The 23,255-nt window shown below is 47.6% G+C and overlaps 2 protein-coding genes across 2 annotated transcripts; one reads left to right on the top strand and one right to left on the bottom strand.

Annotated features, from left to right (window-relative positions):
- Positions 1-112: 112 nt before the first annotated feature.
- srfbp1 (serum response factor binding protein 1) lies at positions 113-4,052 on the bottom strand. The gene is made up of 3 exons (XM_028964459.1): positions 3,910-4,052; positions 2,281-2,912; positions 113-1,656 (listed from the first exon to the last, which is right to left on the bottom strand). Exons 2-3 carry the CDS (start codon positions 2,875-2,877, stop codon positions 316-318), a joined length of 1,938 nt encoding a protein of 645 aa, XP_028820292.1. The 5' UTR covers positions 2,878-2,912; positions 3,910-4,052; the 3' UTR covers positions 113-315.
- maco1a (macoilin 1a) lies at positions 3,619-16,753 on the top strand. Its single transcript, XM_028964457.1, has 11 exons — positions 3,619-4,327; positions 5,083-5,224; positions 5,797-5,923; positions 6,824-6,947; positions 8,041-8,219; positions 8,855-9,392; positions 12,047-12,205; positions 12,500-12,682; positions 13,512-13,632; positions 13,965-14,139; positions 15,440-16,753. The coding sequence occupies exons 1-11, from the start codon at positions 4,248-4,250 to the stop codon at positions 15,640-15,642; spliced, it is 2,031 nt and encodes a 676-aa protein (XP_028820290.1). The 5' UTR covers positions 3,619-4,247; the 3' UTR covers positions 15,643-16,753.
- Positions 16,754-23,255: the final 6,502 nt, after the last annotated feature.

The raw sequence follows: 23,255 nt of genomic DNA, 5'->3' as shown, positions 1-23,255 counted from the left end.
GCTCGGCCCCGCCCTCTCCGCGTGACGCAGATGGGGATGTGGGCGGGGCTTTCGCCACAAAGGGCGCCTCTTAGCTGACTGGCGAGGGAAAAAAATGACGTAAAACACGTGGTCGTGCGTTAATGACGCAAAGTTGTGTTTATTTGTTCAGACATATTTTACTGCTGACTTACAAATTATGGCAATTTTAAAAATGCATAAAGAACAACAACAAAAGATCACATTTAAGATCAGATTTTAATAGCCGTGCTGTTTTAAGGAGTCAACTGCACAATGACAAATATATAGTACTTTATTTTCGGAAAGAGCACAGACTTAGTCGTCGTCGTCGTCAAATTTGATCTTTTTCCCCTGAAAAGCCGCAATTTGGCCCTGCTGCTCTTTCCTCTTGCGACTCGCTTCCCAAGATGGATGGAGGGCTTGCTGCGTCGTCTGGGGCGGCCTGAGAGTCTTCCCGGGCGCTGGTCGGTGGTTCTGCTTCCGTTCAAACGGAGGCTCGGGGCCGCGGCTCTTGACCCACGATGCTTTAGACGCGCCCTCTGGCTGTCTGCTTTGGTTCTGGAAGCGGGGTGGTTTTGGTCCTCCTCGTCCGAAGGCTTGCTTGGGCTTCTGATGGCCAGCCGACGCCAGAGTCGAGCAAAAGACGGACTGCAGCCTGGCAGGTCCGAGGTCCTGCTTCTGAATGGCCCCCTCCTGCCCCCGAGCTTTCTCCTTCTGCGGCCCTGGGGCGGGATCAGATTTTCTCTTCTTAAATTTGCTGACTTTGCCCAAGAAGAAGTCGTCGTGGTCGCTCTCTTCGGACTGGGACGACTGCTTGTGAAAACGCTCCTCGGTGCTGTCGTCGAAGTACTCCTTTTCCTCCTCGTCCTCGGACGATTCCAAGTCACTCTCAGACTCATGCTCCTCCTCCTCCTCCTCGTTTTCTTGCTCAGGCTTCTTACGTTCAGGTTGGTGGACTTGTTTGCTCTTTGGAAGAGGAACATCTTTGACTGTTTTCTTGACAGGGCTTTCATGTTTCCTTGGGGAATTTGGAGCGATTTCTAGTTCGGAGGACCCTTCTTGCAGACCGGGCTGTGTCACCGGGGGCTTTGCGGGCTTGACCTCCATGCTTTGTGTTCTCAGAAGAAGAGATGATCTGCTTGCGTCCCTCTCTTTTGGTTCGGACTCAGCTGAACCTTCCACCCCTTCAAGAAATTCCTTCTTCTCCTCTTCCTCCATTCTGCCATCACTTTCACCACTTCTGCCTAAAGAGTCCGGAGAAACCTTTTTGCGCTGTTTAAGCGTTCGCTCACACTTGGCTTGCTCCTTCTGAAGAGCCTCTGAGACAGCCTGCAGCTTCGCAACGAAGCGGTCATGTGTGATGATGCGGGCGGCGGCTCGGCCTTTTGGGTCTCGGCTCATTTCCTCCAGGTTGGCGTTTCCCAGCAGAGCTGCGTTAGTCACTTCATCGGGTCTGAGGGTCCTTAGAACGCGAATTTCTTCCAGGAGCGTGGCGGCATTCCGCCGGTTCTCCTCCACTTCCGGCGGCTCACCTTTCTTTCCCTTTAACACTCCAATCTGATGGGTGAGCTTATGGATGATGAGCACCCTGATCTTCTTCACCTCTTTCCTCATCCTCACAACCTTCTCTGGCACTTCCTCCGTTTCTGATGACATCTGCGAGGAACAAAACAAAGAAGAGTGTTAACTGCACCGAGTGGGAAGTACCACCGCAGACACTGGCCATCATTCTCCTGACTGTAGGGTGGTAGTAGCCTAGTGGGTAACACACTCGCCTATGAACCAGAAGACCCAGGTTCAAACCCCACTTACTACCATTGTGTCCCTGAGCAAGACACTTAACCCTGAGTGTCTCCGGGGGGGGACTGTCCCTGTAACTACTGACTGTAAGTCACTCTGGATAAGGGCGTCTGGTAAATGCTGTAAATTTAAATGTGGGGTGTCTTCCTGCACATAGTCCTTCAAAGAGCAAAATGAACGCTCTCAAAATCCAGATTCATTTCTAATTACTTCAGTTGATTCAAAATTGTGCTGCCATGAAGCACATGCTTGAAACATCTCAGTTTCTTCTCCTTTCAAAGCTATAATAAAATTTTTTGAAAATTGATCTAAAACCAAATTTAAAACGAAAAATGGTAGATACAACTAAGCAAATGGGGTATTTTTAATAACAAGAATATTATATGTTGGTTTCGGTGCACACAAATGCATTTGATAAACACACTGCCATAAGCAGGCACTACATAGTTAGCCATAATCTTACGGACGCGTTTAACCTACCCGTCCTACGTGAGCAGTTTTCTCACCATCTTCCTTTGTCACATCCAGCGATTCATCCGTGCCTGCATTCAGGATTTCTCTGCAGCAGTCATCACTTTTTTCCTCCCGTTCTTTATTCACGGCCTCCCCCAGTTCTCCATCGTCACTGCCGCCGGCGTCTGTGATCACCGCAAGTTCTTCTGCTTCTTTCTTAGTCCTTTTCTCAGACTTAGCAGCACTGATCCTTTCCTCTTTAAAAGCTTTAATTGCGTCTTTAATGCTTCGAATCTTCTTGCTGAACTGAGGATGAGTAACAATGCGGGCCGTGGCGCGCTCTGACAGGCCGGCCTGTGGATTTTGACACACCTTCTCAAAGCTAATGTCCTTTTGCAGGGCAGCCTTGGTGACCGTGTCCGGGGCAAGTACCCGCAACTCGTGTATCTCCTCCAGCAACCTCGTCACCCGACGCTGGTTCCTCTGCAGGTCGGCCTCCGTCCCTTTCTTCTTCTTGAGGGCGGAGATTTGACGAGTGAGCTTACGGATGATCAGCACCCTCACCCTCTTCACCTCGCTCCTCATCTTCACCACCTCACGGCTTAAGTTCAGTACTGTCGGCATGTTCCTGATATACTGTGGCAAATCTCTGTAATGAACTGAAATCAGGAAGCGAGCGGGCATAAAAAAAATGTATTTATTATCATAAACAGCATAATCTATTTCATCTTTACACTATTTTGTGTTATATGTTTTAGTTATGGACGTGCTTTGCTGCCGCGTTTAAGTGAGAGATTTATTTATCAGGAAAATGTTACTAACCACCCATAAATAAATATGCATATTACTACTCAGGCATAGAAAAATTATATGTGACTTATGTACAGTAGAGGCCAAAAGTCTGGACATCTTCTCATTCAACGTGTTTTCTTTACTTTCATGACCATTTACGTTGGTAGATTCTCACTGAAGGCATCAAAACTAACACATGTGGAGATATGGAAAAGTGGAGACCTGACCTCCACAGTCACCGGACCTGAACCCAATCCAGATGGTTTGGGGTGAGCTGGACCCCAACAAGTGCTAAACACCTCTGGGAACTCCTTCAAGACTGTTGGAGAAGCATTTCAGGTGACGACCTCTTGAAGCTTATCGAGAGAATGCCAAGAGTGTACAAAGCAGCAATCAGAGCAAAGAAACTAGAATATAAAACATGTTTTCAGTTATTTCACCTTTTTTTGTTAAGTACATAACTCCACATGTGTTCATTCTTAGTTTTGACGCCTTCGGTGAGAATCTACCAACGTAAATGGTCATGAAACGAAAGAAAACACGTTGGATTAGGTGTGTCCTAACTTTTGGCCTGTACTGTATAATAATCTGTAATCTGTAGTCATATCCTCATTCTATCTTTCTTACAGGCACTTTATCTGTAAATAAGTAGATTCTAATGTAAAGAATACATTGCCACTAGGTTAAAGGGTTTATAGTATATAGCACGTGGTTAACGTATACACGGTTAGCTTTAGCAAACTTTATTTACATGGGACTAAGGACGCATTAACAGCTGCTAAATCTGTAGCGCGGACTCCATAAAACACAGAAACCAGGTTACACACCGGAGATCGTGATCTAGAGAGCAAACATCGGACGTACCTCCGCTACAAACGCAGAAAACGTCGCGTAGCTACAGCGAAACGCTTCGGGCCCCGGGCGCCGCCATCTTGGACCCGGGCACGCAAGCACGTCGGCCTGACGCACGTTACGTCACGGCGTCACGTCGACGGCCGAAATAAAAAGAAGCGGGGGGGAGGAGGAGGAGGGCCTGCGCGACAATGTTTTTATTTATTTCGCCGTCTCTCGTACGAGACGAACCGAGCCGCTCCTCCGACGCCCCGGCCGGCGATGCGCCCGTACCCCGGACCCCCTGCAGCGGCGCGGAACGTCGAGCGGACCAGTGACGGCGTCGGGGAGTGAAAGACAAGCGGAGGAGAATGAAGCGGCGCAGTGCGGACTGCAGCAAACTCCGTCGCCCGATAAAACGGAGCCGAATCGCCGAGGGGATCCACAGCAGGTACCGGCGGCCTGGCCAGGCCTGCTCGGGGCCGCCGTCGCTCCTTTCGGGCCTACCCGCCGTAACCGATGCTCGGTTCACGGATGAAAACGACGTGTGTGTGTGTGTGTGTGTGTGTGTGTGTGTATGTGTGTGGGAGCCTCCAGTTAAACTGGTCTTAAAGTGCAGCTCTCTGGCTTTTATATAACGACCCTGCTTTAAATGTAAACCCGTTTATGTCCCTCCTGCCCGGGTTGTCCATTGAACGGTAGGCGACCGTGAGGCCGGACAGAAAATTAAGATAATCTGCGAGATGTTGGGTGGGTGACCAGGACGTGAGTATTTAATTTTTAACAAATCAGGTCCTGGACATTTTGGAAAGTGACGTCCTGAATGGGCTACAAGTGTCCACCGCACCGACTGGCATCCCATATCGTGGGGGACATTTTTATTTTACAGCATTTACCAGACGCCCTTATCCAGAGCAATTTACAGTCAGTAGTGACAGGGACAGTCCCCCCCCTGGAGACACTCAGGGTTAAGTGTCTTGCTCAGGGACACGATGGTAGTAAGTGGGATTCGAACCCGGGTCTTCTGGTTCATAGGCGAGTGCGTTACCGACTAGGCTACTACCGCCCACTAATTTGTTGTCCGGTTTTGCTCCGGGCCGCGATGTTGTACCATCTGCGTATTCCGGACGCGGGGACAAGAACTGTAAATGCGAGGGGATGCCGTGCGTGTAAAAATAATAAATCTCCTTTTTTTTCCCCCCACAGCACCTTCCTGTATCTGAAGTTCCTGGTGGTCTGGGCCCTGGTCCTCTTGGCAGACTTTGTGCTGGAGTTCAGGTTCGAGTACCTGTGGCCTTTCTGGCTCTTCATCCGGAGCGTGTACGACTCCTTCAGATACCAGGGACTGGTGAGGACACCCTGCCGCTCGGCCGTCCAACAAGGAGCCTTCCTGTTGGCCAATCGCGACCTCGAGCACAATTTGACCCAGCTAACCTCATTATAGGGGTGGCTAATATTTCATACAAACATTTAATACAGTCTTAATACGTAAAAAAATACAGATTTCCTGATGTCATTAGTACTGTGGAGGCACATATTTAACAGTCAAATTTAATACATCATGGGCTGCCTGCTTGTCATTGTGTGTGTTTTTATTTGGAAATTATGAATGTGTGCAATACCCAAATTCAATATAATATATTCAATATTTTTGTCGCGTTCAATCAGAACAGAAGGAAAATAATGGATGGAAATTATCTTTCAGAGACTTTCCCAGAATTCCCTGCGCTTTTGGCCATTTAGGAAGGGTCTGAGTGGAGAAATGGGTCACAATCAAGCGTCGTCGCCGCCGAGCGGTGCTAATAACGGGACAGTCCGCCGCCACGGTCTCTCGCTCCGACTCGCTGATCGTTTTTTCTGTCTGTGTGTGTGTGTGTGTGTGTGTGTGTGTGTGTGTGTGTGTGTGTGTGTTTCTTCCAGGCGTTCTCGGTCTTTTTCGTCTGCGTGGCGTTCACGTCCGACATCATATGCCTGCTGTTCATCCCCGTCCAGTGGCTGTTCTTCGCCGCCAGCACGTACGTGTGGGTACAGTACGTGTGGCACACAGGTACGATCCTTTGGGGACGATGATGCCGCTGATTATTGTTGGTTTTTGCAGCCTTCCCGTCCAGGATGGTTACTGAGGTGGGACCGCGCCCACTTGCGGCTTAGGAAGGCTCTAAATGTGCTTGTGGTCACGTATGTCCCCAAAAATGTCCCCGAAGATTCCAAACCGGAAAAAAAATCCCTCTTCAGTGGGTAACATTTCGTAACGTGGCGCTCAACTGCAGTCACTGAAAAGGGGGGATAATGGGTGTCGAGTGATCTCTGACGCTGGGGAATAATGAACCGGTGACGGTCATGCCACCGTGAGCAAGCCTCGACGGGAGTGTGAGGAGCAGCCGGCGCCCCGCGGCCTCCGTCCCGGTGACTGACGCTGCGGCCACTCTATCCGCCCCGTAATCAGAAGGTTGCCGGTTTGAATCCCGACCCGCCAAGGTACCACTGAGGTCCCCTTGTTGAAGGTCCCGTCCCCACACACTGCTCTCCGGGCGCCTGTCATGGCTGCCCACTGCTCACTCAGGGTGATGGTTAAATGCAGAGGACAAATTTCACTGTGTGCACCGTGTGCTGTGCTGCTGTGTATCACATGTGACAATCACTTCACTTTCTCTTTAGTCTGAAACGCTGCTCCCTCGTTCTGGCCGTGAATTATCTATTTGTTTATGCAAATTCTTGCATTCTGCTCTGTCAAAAAATAGCGCCGTTCGTGGCGTTTACCAGCAGTATTTACAGGGACGGTCCCCCCCCACCCCGGGACACACTCAGGGTTAAGCGTCTTGCTCGGGGACACGATGGTAGCAAGCGGGGTTCGAACCCAGGACCCATTATGTGTTAAGCAGAGAGCCTCCGACGTATTTGAATTCGGGAAATGTGATTGGCTAAAAATGCCCTTCCTTCACCGCAGAGCGCGGCGTGTGCCTGCCAACCGTATCTTTATGGATCCTCTTCGTCTACATTGAAGCCGCCATCCGATTCAAGGACTTGAAAAACTTCCACGTGGACCTGTGCCGCCCGTTTGCTGCCCACTGGTAAATATATATATTATTTTTACATAATTCCCTCATGACATTTTCTAAACATAGACCAGTATAACGCTGATTATACATATATAATCCAACTAATTACAGCTGATATAGATTGTGCATTATAGATATGCTCTCTTTCAAAGCCGTGGCATTGTTACCCGCACACAGGTTGTCGGAATCCTTTCTACGCCCAGAAGGGCTTTTCGTGTTGCTGTTTGTAATATGTTGCTAGGCAACCGTTGCCAAATGTTAACGAACTCCGCCTTTTAGCTGAACAGCTGCGTCGTTTTTGTCGTTATCGCCAGCTGCATTAATTTTTAGTAATAATGGAAGTGGCATTAGTGGTATTACATCTGTCACGGCCGACAACATCAATCATGGTGGAGTCACCGTAATTTATTGCCTCTCGTGCCTCATTGCTTTACAAAGCAGCTAGATCTGGTTCGAAAATCTGTTTAGTTCGAGTCGCGCTGAACTCCACGGTGTTAAAAATTAAATAAACAGATTTGCATTCCTCTGACCACATGTCACTTGAGCTATGGGATAATGCGCGACGGGGTGCAGTGTTTGCATATGGCACGAGGCATTATTACGTTATTGATGATGGGAATTACTTAGAAGTTGCTTTATCACACCAGATATTGTCAGGATAAGTACGTATACGGGTTGCGTTGTAAATTCATCAAGCTCCGTTAAATATGTAAGACGCTTAATACACGTTTTATACGTACTATAAGCAAACATTAGAAATGTCACATTATGTGTGTTGAAGTGTGAGTTTAGTACGTAGATATTCATTGTTCATGCTGGAAAAGGTGCTGGGAGGGTTTGGAAAGGTTTTTTTATCTACAATCTTGACATTACGTTACGCTTGCAGCGGTAACAACGTACGCTGCAAGCGTAACGTTGTTACCGATGTAAAATAATATTAATTGTGCAGAATGTAGAATCTTTTTTTTTTTTTTTATTTATTGTTTTAAACTTTTGGCCAGTTGTGCATGTTCAACAATACCATTTAACTGTGATTTAAAGTCTCGTTTCATTACTATTAATAGTTGACCTTTTCAAGCAATAGACCTTCTCTCTGCCGTGACAGCATCGGCTACCCGGTGGTGACGCTGGGCTTCGGCTTCAAGAGCTACGTCAGCTACAAGATGCGGCTGCGGAAGCAGAAGGAGGTGCAGAAGGAAAACGAGTTTTACATGCAGCTGCTGCAGCAGGCCCTCCCGCCCGAGCAGCAGATGCTCCAGAGGCAGGAGAGAGAAGCCGAGGAAGGTCAGCGGGACCCCCCTCCCCGTGCCGTGGCGTCTTTTACATTTTTATACATTTACATTTACCGCATTTATCAGACGCCCTTATCCAGAGCGACTTGCAATCAGTAGTTACAGGGACAGTTCCCCCCCCCTGGAGACACTCAGGGTTAAGTGTCTTGCTCAGGGACACAATGGTAGTAAGTGGGGTTTGAACCTGGGTCTTCTGGTTCTGGTTCATAGGTGTTACCCACTAGGCTACTACCGCCCTACTTACAGAACCCTACCAACCTTACAACCAGTAGTTACAGGGACAGTCCCCCCCTGGAGACACTCGGGGTTAAGTGTCTTGCTCAGGGACACAATGGTAGTAAGTGGGGTTTGAACCTGGGTCTTCTGGTTCTGGTTCATAGGTGTTACCCACTAGGCTACTACCGCCCTACTTACAGAACCCTACCAACCTTACAACCAGTAGTTACAGGGACAGTCCCCCCCTGGAGACACTCAGGGTTAAGTGTCTTGCTCAGGGACACAATGGTAGTAAGTGGGGTTTGAACCTGGGTCTTCTGGTTCATAGGTGAGTGTGCTACCCGCTAGGCTACTACCACCCTGTCGTCCCTGCGTTTCGTGCCCTTTAACCGCCCGTCCTTCTTCCCGCAGCCGCAGCAGCCAGAGGTCTGTCGGAGGCCGACGCCACCGTCGTGTCTCAGAACGGCGCCCCGGCCAAGAAAGTTCCCGTGCCGCTGCCCGAACTGGAGTACAGGGAGAAGGGCAAAGATGGCGGCAAAGAGCGGGAGTCGAAAAAGCCGCACAGTATAGGAATGAACAACAACATCCTGCACACGGTGGACTCCAGACTGCAGGAGCTGGAATACATGGAGAACCACCTGAGCAGCAAGAGACTCCACAACGATCTGGGCGCGAGCGCCGAGAACCTGCTCCTCAGAGACGAGGCGGCCGCGGCGCCCGCCTCCTCCAATAAGAACTGCAGGAGCTCGCTGGCGGGCGGGAACTCGTCCCCGCGCAGCCACAGCTCCACGAACGGCAGCGTTCCCTCGTCGGCGGCGGCGGCGGCTTCCTCATCCGCCAAGAACGAGAAGAAGCAAAAGTGCGCGGGGAAGAACTCCGCCACGCACAGAGACCCGACGGAGAACTGTATACCCAACAACCAGCTGCCCAAGCTGGACAGCCTCGTGCGGTAAGGTCCGGCCGAACCCGTCTTCCTAGTTCCTGGTAGTGGCCTGGCGGTTAAGGAAGCGGCCCCGTAACCAGAAAGTCACCGTTTCGAACCCTGAGCCGCCAAGGTGCTACTGAAGGTCCCGTCCCCACACGCTGCTCCCCGGGCGCCTGTCATGGTGCCAACTTCTCACCAAGGGTGATGGTTAAATGCAGAGGACACGTTTCACCGTGTGCACCGTGTGCTGTGCTGACAATCACTTCACTTTAGCTTTAATGATACACCAAGGCTACGCCGTACCAAAATGTTCTGGTTTAATAACAATAACTAGACAATATTTTTCTGGCATGGTACGGGGAATACGTTATATGATGGTAGGCGTTCGTACGTTAACTTTTTTTTTATGGTCACATCTCATCGTCAGGTAGACGCGCAGCGGACGTGACCGTAAATTGGTCCGGCCTGCGGTGAAGCGGCTTGTACGTTATTTTGCAGCCCCTCCAAGTCCCTGCGAGGGTGATGATAACAGTTTATTAACTTAATAATATTATACGAGGCTGTAAAAATTACGAGGGCGTGACTTGACGCTCAACTTGCACAACGTGCGTATTTTGTACCGTCTGAAAGTAGAGTCGTTTAAAAGTGGAGACGCAGAACTTTCTGACGGAGACTGACGAAGTTCTGTGGACGCAGAATGAAGCGTCTCCACGTTTGAAGACAGAACGTCCTGTTACCACGACTCTGCTTTCAGACAAATTCGCCGGGATGACCGAGGACCGTCACAGACGTGCTTTGTGACGGTGAATACGTACGCGTGTAAAGGCTCGCGGGGAGGCGTGTCTGCTGGCAGCCAATCATTGTTTCCCCGCCCACAACAACCCGGCTGAACCTGGCTGATTGGCCAACGCCTTCTCGTTTTTCCCGCCTGCTCCGCGACTTCTCGTCGCTGAATTTTTTTTGAATTACCGCCGCGAGCGCAACGCATCAGCCCGTTCGGAGCGAGCCGGCAGCGCTAACGTTAGCATTACGGCCTGAGCCTGTACGTTTTTACAAGAATTAACGGCAATATGGAAACCAATCTACGGATGACTTGCAATGAGGGTCCGAGAATCAGGACACGAGATTCAGAGGATCCATCCATCACAGAACACATCCAAAGATAAAGTGATAAAGTGAAGTGATCGTCACTTGTGATAGACAGCAGCACAGCACATGGTGACACGGTGAAACGTGCCCTCTGCATTTAACCATCACCGTTGGTGAGCAGTGGGCGGCCATGACAGGTGCCCGGGGAGCAGTGTGTGGTGACGGTGCCTTCAACAGTGGCACCTTGGCGGATCGGGATTCGAACCGGCAACCTTCTGATTACGGGCCAGGCCGCCACTGCTCTAAAGGACTAGGTCCCACCGAGAAAGATTCAGCGGGTGCTGTTGACTGATGGAAACACAGATAGGTTATTACCTGTAATTAATTAAAAATGCCGGGAGGCTGGACCCACCATCTTGGCTGCCATTGTCACTTTAGCTTTAATCGTGCGTAGCACGTTAGCATGATGCCTGCGTGTCCCCTGCCTCTCGCTTTGGCCACTGGCCACATGCTGACCTTCCTGAGATAATATGCGCACTGCACATTTTACGTCGTGGCACGAGTGTGTCAAATATTGACGCCACGTCCTGTTATGCGGGTGCCAATCAAATCGTGACCCTGCACTCACGACCTTTTCATTTTGGATGCTTGGAAACGTAAATTAAATTTGAATTGAAGAATGATGTTCAGTAATGGGCGAGGTGCTTGAGGGACAGTATAGCCTCGGTATCCGGTTAGACACGAGACAACAATGACGGAAACTCTGTTTTAAAATGGAGATGCAGCCTACAAGGCCAAGCTAATTCATTTACAGCATTTACCAGATGTTCTTATCCAGAGCGACTTACAACCAGTAGTTACGGGGACAGTCCCCCCCTGGAGACACTCAGGGTTAAGTGTCCTGCTCAGGGACGCGATGGTAGTAAGTGGGATTTGAACCTGGGTCTTCTGGTTCACAGGCGAGTGTGTTACCCGCTAGGACACTACCACCTATGGCTTCAGTCATACAATATAAAACAGGACAGATCTCCATTGTCATTGTCACAAAAACCCCAAAGAACTATGAAATACCTTTTTAAAAGATACGAGATCTAGGTAGACGTAGTTTTATACGGTGTAATGGTGGTCTAGTGTTCGGACACAATTTTCTCCTACAATGCAGCCTTGGGTCTTTGCATAGCCATGGCGTAAGACTAGGCTGTGACTTAAGTGTTTTTTTAGGTGTGGCCTAGTGGTTAAGGAAGCGGCCCCGTAATCAGAAGGTTGCCGGTTCGAATCCCGACCCGCCAAGTTGCCACTGATGTGCCACCGTCCCCACACACTGCTCCCCGGACGCCTGTCATGGCTGCCCACTGCTCACTCAGGATGATGGTTAAATACAGAGGACACATTTCAGCTTGTCACCATGTGCTGAGCTGCTGTGCATCACAGCGAGTCACTTCACTTTCACTTTAGACGTCCGAGCATGTGAGGCTGTAGCTTTTCTTCAGCTGTATGGCTGAGGCATGTGGTTGGACGTTCAGGTTGGTATTGCTGGATGTCTCCGTAAATTGATGCTCGGGACGGACCTGTTTGCTTTCTGTCCCCAGGCTGGAGCAGGACATTAAGAAGCTGAAGGCCGACCTGCAGGCGAGTCGTCAGGTGGAGCAGGACCTGCGCGGCCAGATCAGCTCCCTGAGCAGCGCGGAGAGGAACATGCGCTCCGAGCTGGGCCAGCTGCGGCAGGAGAACGAGCTGCTGCAGAACAAGTGAGGGCGGGGCGGGGCGGGGCCGCGTTAATAACCGCTTGCATCGGTCCTGATTTAATGATGGACAACGTGTAGCAGCAGGTCCAATACTTTTCTAAATTAGCATATCGAATTATTATATCGAATAAAATAATACAAAATTTTCCCTGATGCCACAATTACAACGTATGTTTGGAGCGTCTCCGTAATATTTCTCTGGCCAAATAACCCTCGTTTGAATGCCAACGTTTAACACATTTCAACGTATTTGTGAGCGCGCGTGGAATCTGTTCCTGCTTGTGCGTGTGTCTCCAGGCTCCATAATGCCGTCCAGGCCAAGCAGAAGGACAAGCAGACCATCGTCCAGCTGGAAAAGCGTCTCAAGGCGGAGCAGGACGCCCGGGCGGCTGCCGAGAAACAACTGGCAGACGAGAAGAAGAGGAAGAGGATGGAGGAGGCGACCGCGGCGCGCGCCGTGGCCTTGGCGGCAGCATCCAGGTCGTGGGCTCTGGCGTGATGTACACAACATAGATATAGATGTATATATGCCTAACAGCCACATGGATTTAAATCAGCAAAAACTGATCCATTTAATCAGTTTAGCTCACTTCATAAAACCACGGCAAGGTCTAGGCACGTCCCACAGTCACCGAGAAGGTTGCCCTGTGCTTCAGGAGGTCGTTGAAGTCACAAAAGAACCGTATGATGCATTAAATGTCGATGAAGTTAGACGGTAGAACGTGGACCGCTGTACTCATAGCGAAAGTGAAATTGGGAGTAAAGAGCTATATGGCCACAACAAAGGATTTCCTAGGAAGCAGAAAGACTGGACTTTGGTGTAAATGGGGAAAGACCACGTGGTTTGAGAACGGGTGGTAGTAGCCTAGTGGTTAACACACTCGCCTGTGAACCAGAAGACCCGGGTTCAAATCCCACTTACTACCATCGTGTCCCTGAGCAAGACACTTAACCCTAAGTTGCTACAGGGAGACTGTCCCTGTAACTACTGGTTGTAAGTCGCTCTGGATAAGGGCGTCTGATAAATGCCGTAAATGTAAATGTAGAACGGACCCGTTTTCTGGTTCTAATGAGCTTCCTGTTTTAAAATGAAGAAATAAAACTGGAGTGGGCTTCTGACTGGGGTCAGCATTAAATATGCATGTGCAAATGTGTCTATGGGACATGCGCAAAAAGCCACTCCGGTGACGCGTGTAATGGATTGTGCCACCTGTTTTTTGCCCCTGGGGACCGTGCGCGGGTTGCATGGAGTAGGTGTGGATGCTGACGTTCTCTCTCTCTCTCTCGCTCTCTTTTCCCGGCCCTGCAGGGGCGAGTGCACAGACTCGCTCCGCGGCCGCATCAGGGAGCTGGAGTCGGAGTGCAAGAAGCTGACCCAGGACGTGAAGCTGAAGGAGGAGCAGATCCGCGAGCTGGAGGTCAAAGCGCAGGTCAGCCGATCACGCGACAGAGCCGCAGGGCCAAAGATGGAAATTCCACGGCCTTCAATCATCGCGGTGCATTAACGCTGCGCGCCTCTTTTGAATATTTCTGCCATTGCGCTTCCCTCATAAACCTGAGGCGCGGCCACAGGCTCCTCCCCCAGCCCTCACCGCCAATTCCGATTTGAACAGAAATACAGGGTTTTGATTGTATTATGTATTAGAAGTTAGGAATGTGCCTGTGAAATATGAATATACAATAACTAGTGACGTTTTTACATGCGCCAGTAAAATTGGCAGTAAATGAACGTCCTACGTCCTAACGTCTCTGTGCTTTCCAGGAGTTGCGCAAGTATAAAGAAAACGAGAAGGACACGGACGTGCTGATGTCGGCGCTGTCAGCCATGCAGGACAAAACCCAGCACCTGGAGAACAGCCTCAGCGCGGAGACCAGGATCAAGCTGGACCTGTTCTCGGCGCTGGGCGACGCCAAGAGACAGCTGGAGATTGCGCAAGGTACCCAAATTCTCCGGTTTTATTTCCATGCTTTTTATTTTGGTGAAACCTCTGTTTTCAGTCAGTGGCAGGTGGTCTGGAGAAACCCCTCTCTGCTGATTCAGTAGAAACGAGGGCCTTTAACTATGTGATAGTGGCTTCCTGAGACTGTCTGTCTGTAGACGAGCGCGGTGCAAAGTTTCAGGGATGAAATGGGTTCCAACACTACAATATCTCATCTGGTGACGATATATCTCAACTAGGGCTGCACAATTTGAAGGGGGTTTTGTCCATTTTCATAATGTGACCTGAATATTACCACTAAGCTACATGATTTGGTATTAAAGGCCCCCTATTATGGACATTTTCTTTTATATCGGGCTTGTTGGTCCCCTAATTCTGTATCTGAGGTCTCTTTCCGAAATTCAGCCTCGGTGCAGAATTACGGCCACTTACGGCCGGCACCGTTCACCAATCAAATAATCCATTTGTTCTCATTTTTACACCCAATCTCTCAGCAACTGGAAGCCTTGGAAGCCATGACGGCCGGTGGAGATAATGTTTTAGGGGAGGGCTGGAAAATTCTCCGGGCGGAAAAAGCCTGAGAAACGGGACATCGTAAGGGGACAAATTACAGGTCCGTCTGAGAGCTACCGCGCTCTGAACGGTGAAACGCATTTTACACCTATAGCCATTTCTGGCCACTGCAGCACCGGCTAGGGGAACTCGTCTTAATGTTAGTCACATTTTGGATAAACTAAACTAGTGAAGTGATTGTGATGCACAGCACACTGTGCACACAGTGAAATGTGTCCGCTGTATTTAACCATCAGCCTTGGTGAGCAGTTGTCAGCCATGACAGGCGCGTGTGGCATCTCAGTGACACCTTGGCGGATCGGGGATTCGAACCGGCAACCTTCTGATTACGGGGCCACTTCCTTAACCGCTAGGCCCCCGCTGGCCCGAACTACCAAGCGGTTCTTTTTGTAAATGCTGAGGACGCCTCTGACCTTTTGGGTATAAACTCTAAATGCTAGTTTGCCCCTGAACACCGAATTTCTGACCGCTTGTCAGCAGATTTGTCTAAAAATGTCGGTGGGTCATTCACGTAACACCCCGAATGTAAAAGTTCAATGCGTTTCACAAGTTTGCTGTTTCTGGGACACTTCTGTTTGGCTGCCTGGATGACACCCGTTGGACCGTTTCAAATAGAGAGGAAGGAATGTGAACGACTACCTGATCAGTGGTCACGTTCTGTATAATAGGTCCACGGTTTATTGTGGACAGAATTTAATCCCGTTCCCCCGTCTCCTCTCTCCAGGCCAGATCATGCAGAAGGAGCACGAAATAAAGGAGCTGAAGCAGAAGATAGCGGAAGTCATGGCCGTCATGCCCAGCATCGCGTACTCGACCGAGGCCAACAGCCTGACCCCCGTCACGCCTCACTACTCCAGCAAGTTTATGGACACCAGTCCTTCAAGCCTGGACCCCAATGCTTCAGTCTACCAGCCCCTTAAAAAGTGAACGCCACCCCCCCCCCCCCCTCCCATTCACTTCAACTCTGTTCATTGGCCAGGTTTTGTGTGTGTGTGTGTGTGTGTGTTATTGGTGGCTTTAGTATTTTTTTTTTTTTTCTTCTCCTTCTTCTCATCTGAGACCTTGGAAGTGTTTTTTCTGGTGAAGTATCAAGTAGGATTAAAAAGGGACTTCATGAAACCTTGGACTGCCCTGTTTGTTTTCTAAGTGTTTTATGGGAAGCAGTCACAGAACGCAGTGTGTTGTGGTCAGTTTCTATCTATATAAATATATATATATAATTTTTTTATTTTTTTTTTCCCCCCAAAGGATCTCATGGGACTTTTTTTTTTTTTTTTAAGATGGAGAACAACGTCTTTTTGCCATTTGTCAAAAGCAGTGGCATATTATTGACTTTGTTGGGAAATTCTGACATTTCTGATCTTTTGATGAATGTAACAGGAAAAAGGGGGGATGAAATAAAAGTGACGTTTCGGTTCCGTTCTTCCCTTGAAATGAGAACGTTAGTGTTGTTCTTCTCCACTGCTGTGTTGCTTCGAGGTGCTGCGTGTTTTCCCGTTTTCATTAAAAAGCACCGTTTCAGCCGGGTCACGACCGGCAATGTAAATGTCATGACCGTCGTCCCTCTCCTTTCAGACCAGCCCCTCAATCGATTTGTATTATTTCAGAAATTCTTAACTTCACATGGGACTAAATGCTTCTGCATTTTTCTGGACTTCATGGACCAAATGAGTAGATATTGGACTGAAACTACAAATATGATGTCAAGGTAACTGATACTTGCCAGTTGACGTACTACGCAGTGCCTTGAGATCTCTAGTTCAAGAAGATGCAGACACGTTTCACTGGGCAGAATCCCGAAGAAATCACCCACCCCACCCCCATCCGATCCGTTTTCCCCTCTCCTGCTCCCCTCCGATGCACCATGGAAGGGAAGAAAACGTTCAAGATCCAACCCGAGCTCCCGGTGCCACGGTGCTGGCACCCACGTGTTTACGACCATGTAAAATAATTTCACATGAATGTTTTTCATTTCAGTCAAAAGTGCCAAGTGTGGGTGTTCTATTCTTTTTTTTTTTTTTCCCCTCTTCTCCATCATAGTTATTTATTAAAAGTAATGTAACATAAAGCACTGGAATATGGTTCCCCCCCCCCCCCCCCCACCCGTAAGAGTGGAAAAGAAAGTTGGTTGCATACCCACTTTTTCTTTTATTGGTCTAAAACTATATATCTACTTTTTTTTTTTTTCTTTCTGTGGTTGCTGAAGTTCGCATCATGTTACAAGCAGAAATGTTCATCTGGTTTTAGGCATTCGTTTTCCAGTGAGGTGTTGCATTAATCTCTAGGCGTCGTGTGTTTTTCGGCCTACCTTGGAAAGTATTTCTGTGGATTGCAATGGCGTCATAATCTTCTCTTTTTTTTTTTTTTTTTCTTTTTTTTGGCGGGAGGAGGAGGGGGGGGGGGGTGTTAAAACTTTGTGGAGAGTAAAGAGAAAAAAAAAAAAAAAGCCTGTTCTGTTTCTCGTCCATTTTGTTCCGTTCTAGAACTGGGTTCTTGCACTCTGTGGGGTACACAATAAAAAAAAAAAAAAAAAAACTATTAAATAAGTCTTGTCGATGGTGCAAGCTGTTTAAAAGAACGTGGTCATGGGAGCCAGTCGTTTGTCACTTGCGAATGTAAAATCATAAATCTTATTATTAATTATCAATTGCTACTTCCATGGACGGAAAAACACACACTTTACCATGTTCTTATCTCACTTTTACTAAAGTGCCTGAGTGTACGGGCCAGTTTTATGCAGGCCCAACCGACAGAATTAAAAGGACACACAGTCACGAACGAGATACACAGAAAATATGTCGAAAAAAACCGATTTGATGTTAATAAGCACTGCGCGTCATTCCGCCGAGTAAAGTAGTCCGCCGGCGACAGCGGCGCATTAATACACGATTCGAGCGCCGTGCGGTCACAAGTGCCGGGTTACGGAGGTGATGAATGGAGATTTATTAATTGCCGGAAATTAATTGTTTTTAACGTGAATTTAGCGACGCGCCTCACATTTGTCGTTAAAGTTATTAAATCTCATTAGTTTTTTTTTTTTTCGTGGAAGCCGTCCGCTCGGCTGGGAGAGCGATGATCCGCGGCCCGGGAGCGCCGAACTCTCACCTTTCACCTTTCACCTCCAGCTGAGACCATGACTCCCCTTAAAACGGGTAAAATGTGCAAAAAAAGATGTACATTTTTATTAAACCCCCTAAAATTGGCAGTTATTTAGTATCCAAAAGTGCCCTGGCCAAGAATGTTCGGACATTTTCTTCAAACCGAAGCGTTTATATTTCTATTCATCCCAAAAAAAATGTCAATTTTAGTTTTTACTTCTCCTGCGGACAGAATTATGATCAGGTTTTAAATGCACGCTGCAGCCCACTGATCTACTGACCCAGGGTTATGGGTTTTTTTTTTTTGGCCCGAGGTTCAAAGGTGAAGTGTTCACCATCGAACCTCGGGCCAAAAAAACCCATAACATTTTTGTCAGAATCGAAAAAAAGCAGGAACCGGTAGTATCATCAGACAATCTTGCTGTTTGATCCCCTTTTTTTATGAGGTTGCCAGCATCGTGTGCACCGAGATGATGGAGGGCCGGGGAGTTCGTCCCGGTTTATAGCCGGCAGATTTACGCCCTGCCCTGGGCTCGGTCACTCAGACGAGTGGCTCGTCTCAGTTAAGCTCGATCACGAGGAAGGCCGGCTGCCCTCCCTCCGTCTCATCAGGTTGGACCGCTTTCGCTCGAGTGGAACTCGGTTAGCAGTAAAAGTTCAGAGGAGAAGATTGGGCACCTTTATGTTCTGCCATTTCCGGTTCGTATACTTCTCTGCGTACAGTGAGAAGTACTTTGACTTTTCGTGCCAATATTTCACTATAAATATAAATGGATTGTGGCAATGCAAGACACTATGACAATTTAACAACATGACATTTCTGCCTATGAAGCGTCTTACATATCATCCGAAGTTTGAAAACACACTTCCTTCCGGTTATAGTGCAAATGCAGTTGGCAAATATTTACACTCACAAAGCTCAATGCGCAGCCAACCACGTACAAATACATCCACGTTGGAACCGAGTTAACCCCTGACCTCTCACGTTCGGAGCGTGCAGCAGCTCGTTTTTTTTCTCTGTAGAACTTTTGGAGAACTGGACGGACACAAAGGAGACCCTTTTGGAGGGCACGACCTTTAACCTGCGCCATTTAGGCATGACCCTGGTGGACCAGCCCAAAGGACAAGAACTTTCCATGGCAGCTGTGAAAAGGGTTGTTGCCACTGTGGGTTCGATTTTACTGAATACACGCTATTGAAAAATAGAGCACGAAAGTACAGTACAGGCCAAAATTTGGACACCTTCTCATTCGACGTGTTTTCTTTATTTTCATGACCATTTACGTTGGTAGATTCTCACTGAAGGCATCAAAACTATGAATGAACACGTGTGGAGTTCTGTACTTAACAAAAAAAGGTGAAATAAGTGAAAACATGTTTTATATTCTAGTTTCTTTGCTCTGATTACTGCTTTACACACTCTAGGCATTCTCTCGATGAGCTTCAAGAGGTCGTCACCTGAAATGCTTCTCCAACAGTCTTGAAGGAGTTCCCAGAGGTGTTTAGCACTTGTTGGTCCAGCTCACCCCAAACCATCTGGATTGGGTTCAGGTCCGGTGACTGTGGAGGTCAGGTCTCCACTTTTTGTTAAGTACAGAACTCCACATGTGTTCATTCATAGTTTTGATGCCTTCAGTGAGACTCTACCAACGTAAATGGTCATGAAGATAAAGAAAACACGTTGAATGAGAAGGTGCGTCCAGACTTTTGGCCTGTACTGTAAAAATAGATTTTATTCTGAATACAAAAAATACAAAAGAAGGTGAAGGTATGATAATGCATTGGACACACATTATTATCATTATTATTATTGACAAAAGTAAAAGGTAAAATGATATGTTTATAAGAACGATATTTACAGAGTTTGTTAAATGGTCCCTTTCTTTAGGCCAAAGCAAGTGGGAAGAAACTACAGAAGGTCCCCTTATAAGTGTCACATCACGGAATCGACCAGTAGGAGCTGGAGTCCAACCATCTCATAGAGCACGTCTCCATCTATAGGTGAGAAATGAGAAAAACGTATTTATGTAATAATATTAGGTCAGCCAGTCGTCCACTTGGGGGCGCTGTTGGCAGTGGTTTTGGCTGCGACCGCCTGTTTATCCTACGTAGAATATCCTACTGCACAGCAGACAAGATGCATCACAAGGTGTTCGCCTACAATGCCCGAGGCCAGCAGAACAAGACTCTGGGGTGCCACGCCTTGTGTATTTTCCCCTCTTATTACTCCGAATTTCCATAATATAATACTAAAAAGCAAAACGTTTCGCATGCGTGTGAAAATTGTGGCATCCTGCATTTTAGTAGTCCTGCACAGATATGTGAAGAAACCCATGCAAACAATTTCTTACTCATGTCAGTAAAGTTGTGCACCCGCCCAACCGCACTTATCCTATCTTGTAAAAGTATGAAGTCTTATGAGTACTGTTATATTGTGGTCTAACGCGCCTCCTTATCCCCTTGCCTCGCTCTGCAGGCCAAGACTGTGGCCCATGCTTTCAGGGTCGCCTTTGGGGTCTGGCAAGGCTCTGAAGAAGGTATTAAAAGCACCGTCCTGGTTCAAATCAGAAGCGTTGCGTGGTGAAATGGTACTGCTGTTGCACCGGGCACGTTTCAGGCCGTGGAGTTGGTGCAGTACGCGCTTCTTTCAGAGGAAGAGCGGCAACTCGTGTCTGCTGGTGATGGAGACAGTACACCCGGCCTGCCGAGTTAAAAGAGAGAGGGCAAGATGAACACAGATCATTTGCATTAGTATGAAAGGTGCTGTTAGGGCCTTTATCGTCAATTTTTTGCCGTACACTCGAATCGCCTAATGCATGTTGACGTTCTGTGTTAAATGCAGCAGCAGCAGAGACTCTCCTGGACATTAAAGGCTCCTCTGATGCTACGACTGAACTTTGTTTTGAAAGGGTAAGGCCGTTTTTAAAGCCTATTAAAATTTGCCTTTGGTACAGAATGCAATGCGTTTCTTCATTGTACTAATTTAGTTTATTCATTGATTTATTACAGGAAGTTGATGATGGTTTGGACGAAGCCTTTTCAAAGTAAGATTTATTTATTTATTTTTAATAAAGAATTCCCTCTTAGATTCTTCAGGGCGTTCTTTTTTTTAAGTGAAGTTATTGTCACATGTGATGCACAGCACACGGTGCACACAGTGAAATTTGTCCGCTGAAATACAAGATGCTGTGATCGGTCCGTCATGTTTAGTGATGAACCCGGATGTACAGCGCCATCTACAGGAGTGGAGGTTGTTTCTCAGCTCTGCCGACCTCACTGAAGAGAACGCTCGACAGCACCACCCAGTGGACCCGGTTTGGACACAAAAATATCGATATTTGATGTCCCTGTATCGATACAATATCCCCACGTAAAATATTGCAATACGTTGCTGTATATTTTTTCTAACACACAGAGACACGTGGCACCATACCTCCAAGGTTGAGAGTTAGAATCCCGGCCCATAACTGTATGGAGTTTGCATGAAATCCCCAACCTGGTTACGAGGCTCTCTTGACCAGGAGGAAACTTTCTACTTCACCAGAGGAATGAACGGAACAGAACAAACCGTTCTTCCAGCAGGGGGAACGTTGTGTCTCAGTGTGTGAAGGTGCCTGATTTTTATCACTTCCTTTGCCCTTTTAGCTGCAGTTCGGATAGTTTTGGGTCTCCTTCAGGTAACACTATGGCTGTCAAGACTGTACCATCCGCCCCATTTCACCTTATCTCACCCTAATCTTTAAATCATTGTTTCCTTGAGACACACTGTTCAGGAAGAGCGTATCCTAATCTTAATAACTTAGCTGTGACTATTCCAGCAGAACATTTAGAAAATGTTGCATTATAAAGGTGTTAGTAGCCTAGTGGGTAAGACACTCGCCTGTGAACCAGAAGAGCCAGGTTCAAACCCCACTTACTACCATTGTGTCCCTGAGCAGGACACTTAACCCTGAGTGTCTCCAGGGGGGGACTGTCCCTGTAACTACTGATTGTTAGTCGCTCTGGATAAGGACGTCTGATAAATGCTGTAAATGTAAATGTAAATGAAAATGGATTTCTTACAAATAACAGTAATCTCCTTTTAATAACATCAATAACATTTTTTTTTAAATCACACTTTATTGAAAGTAGCACTTTTCACAGAGATCATTTCTTTATTGATTATTATTTTCTTGTCATTTCTTGTCTTGTCGCAGGCTACGATACACCGGCGATACTATCACATCAAACACATAAAAAATAAAAAAAATTAAAGAAATTAAATTTATCTTGATCGTGCTTCGTATTTTGAATTCATATTTAGTAATGATTGTTAGGCTACACTAACAGTAGCTGTCACAGTCAGATTACATGTGATAAACAGGCAACCGTTTCATATTTAAATGCACCCCAGAAAATGCTGTATGTTTAACATAGATTTGGCTCCCCACTAGGAGGCAGCACCTTCGTGTTTAATCTTCATGCTTCCTTTGTCAGTCTCAGTTGGCCCCATTTTATGTTTGCGTGTGCTTGGATCTTCTCTCCTCTGAGCCCCCTGAGCTTTTAAACTGGCTCCTCTGTCTGTGTGACGGAGGTGCAGCGGTAACGTGGGTTGTGCAATAATATAATAATGGAATTGAATTGAAATGGAAAAATCATTGAAAACCAGCCCCTTTGCACGATTTCTGAAGAAATCGATCCATCGCTTGCACAATTGCATGCAATCGAGTATGCAGCTTCATGCAATCGAGTGAGGACTCCATCATTTGTCATTAAGTGTAAATGAAATGCATATTTAATGGCGAGGGCTTGACCTGCCGAGAGAAGAAGAACCGTCTCTTAGTGGAGCCCGTCTCCTGAATAATGCAGGTGGCTCTAAGTAAGATTGTCAGGACGATCCCCCGCCCACGTCTCTTTTGGCCGACTGATTAGTGTTCGTGTCGTGTGGGCTGATCCACGTGACGCTCGGTCCTCTGGGGGGACACCGGACGTGCGCGAGCACACATGGCCTCCCGTCCACAAAACGTGGCGGGCAACGTGTGGGAGGCGCACAGAGTGATCTGGAGGCTCTCGCCTCCCCGCCCCTCCACATGCGCCCACGTTCCATGAATAGCATGCAGCTGCTAGTCGTCCTCCATAATGCACATTTTTACAGAGAGATTCCGTCTTCATTTGGACATTAATGCACTAATACGTTTTAAATGTCTTCATACGGTTTCAGTAGGATAACCCCCTGGGGACGCAGAGTCCCTCAGGGAACAGTTCGTAGGCCATCTTCTTTTAACATGTCTGTAATTAGGTTTGATAACTGATTGTCTCCTCCATTAAGTGCAGAGATAGATGGATGAATAGATGAAGATAATGTTAGATATAAAATTACTTTTATTTCAATTATATTCTTTTCACACTGCCATGATGTCTTCATCTGTATCCGATTAGTAAAACGGTGTACTAATTTAATTT

This window comes from Denticeps clupeoides, chromosome 20 (genome assembly GCF_900700375.1).
Source record: "Denticeps clupeoides chromosome 20, fDenClu1.1, whole genome shotgun sequence".
Lineage (NCBI taxonomy): Eukaryota > Metazoa > Chordata > Actinopteri > Clupeiformes > Denticipitidae > Denticeps > Denticeps clupeoides.
Note: the sequence above shows the minus strand (reverse complement) of the source record. Positions and strands in the feature narration are given on the sequence as shown.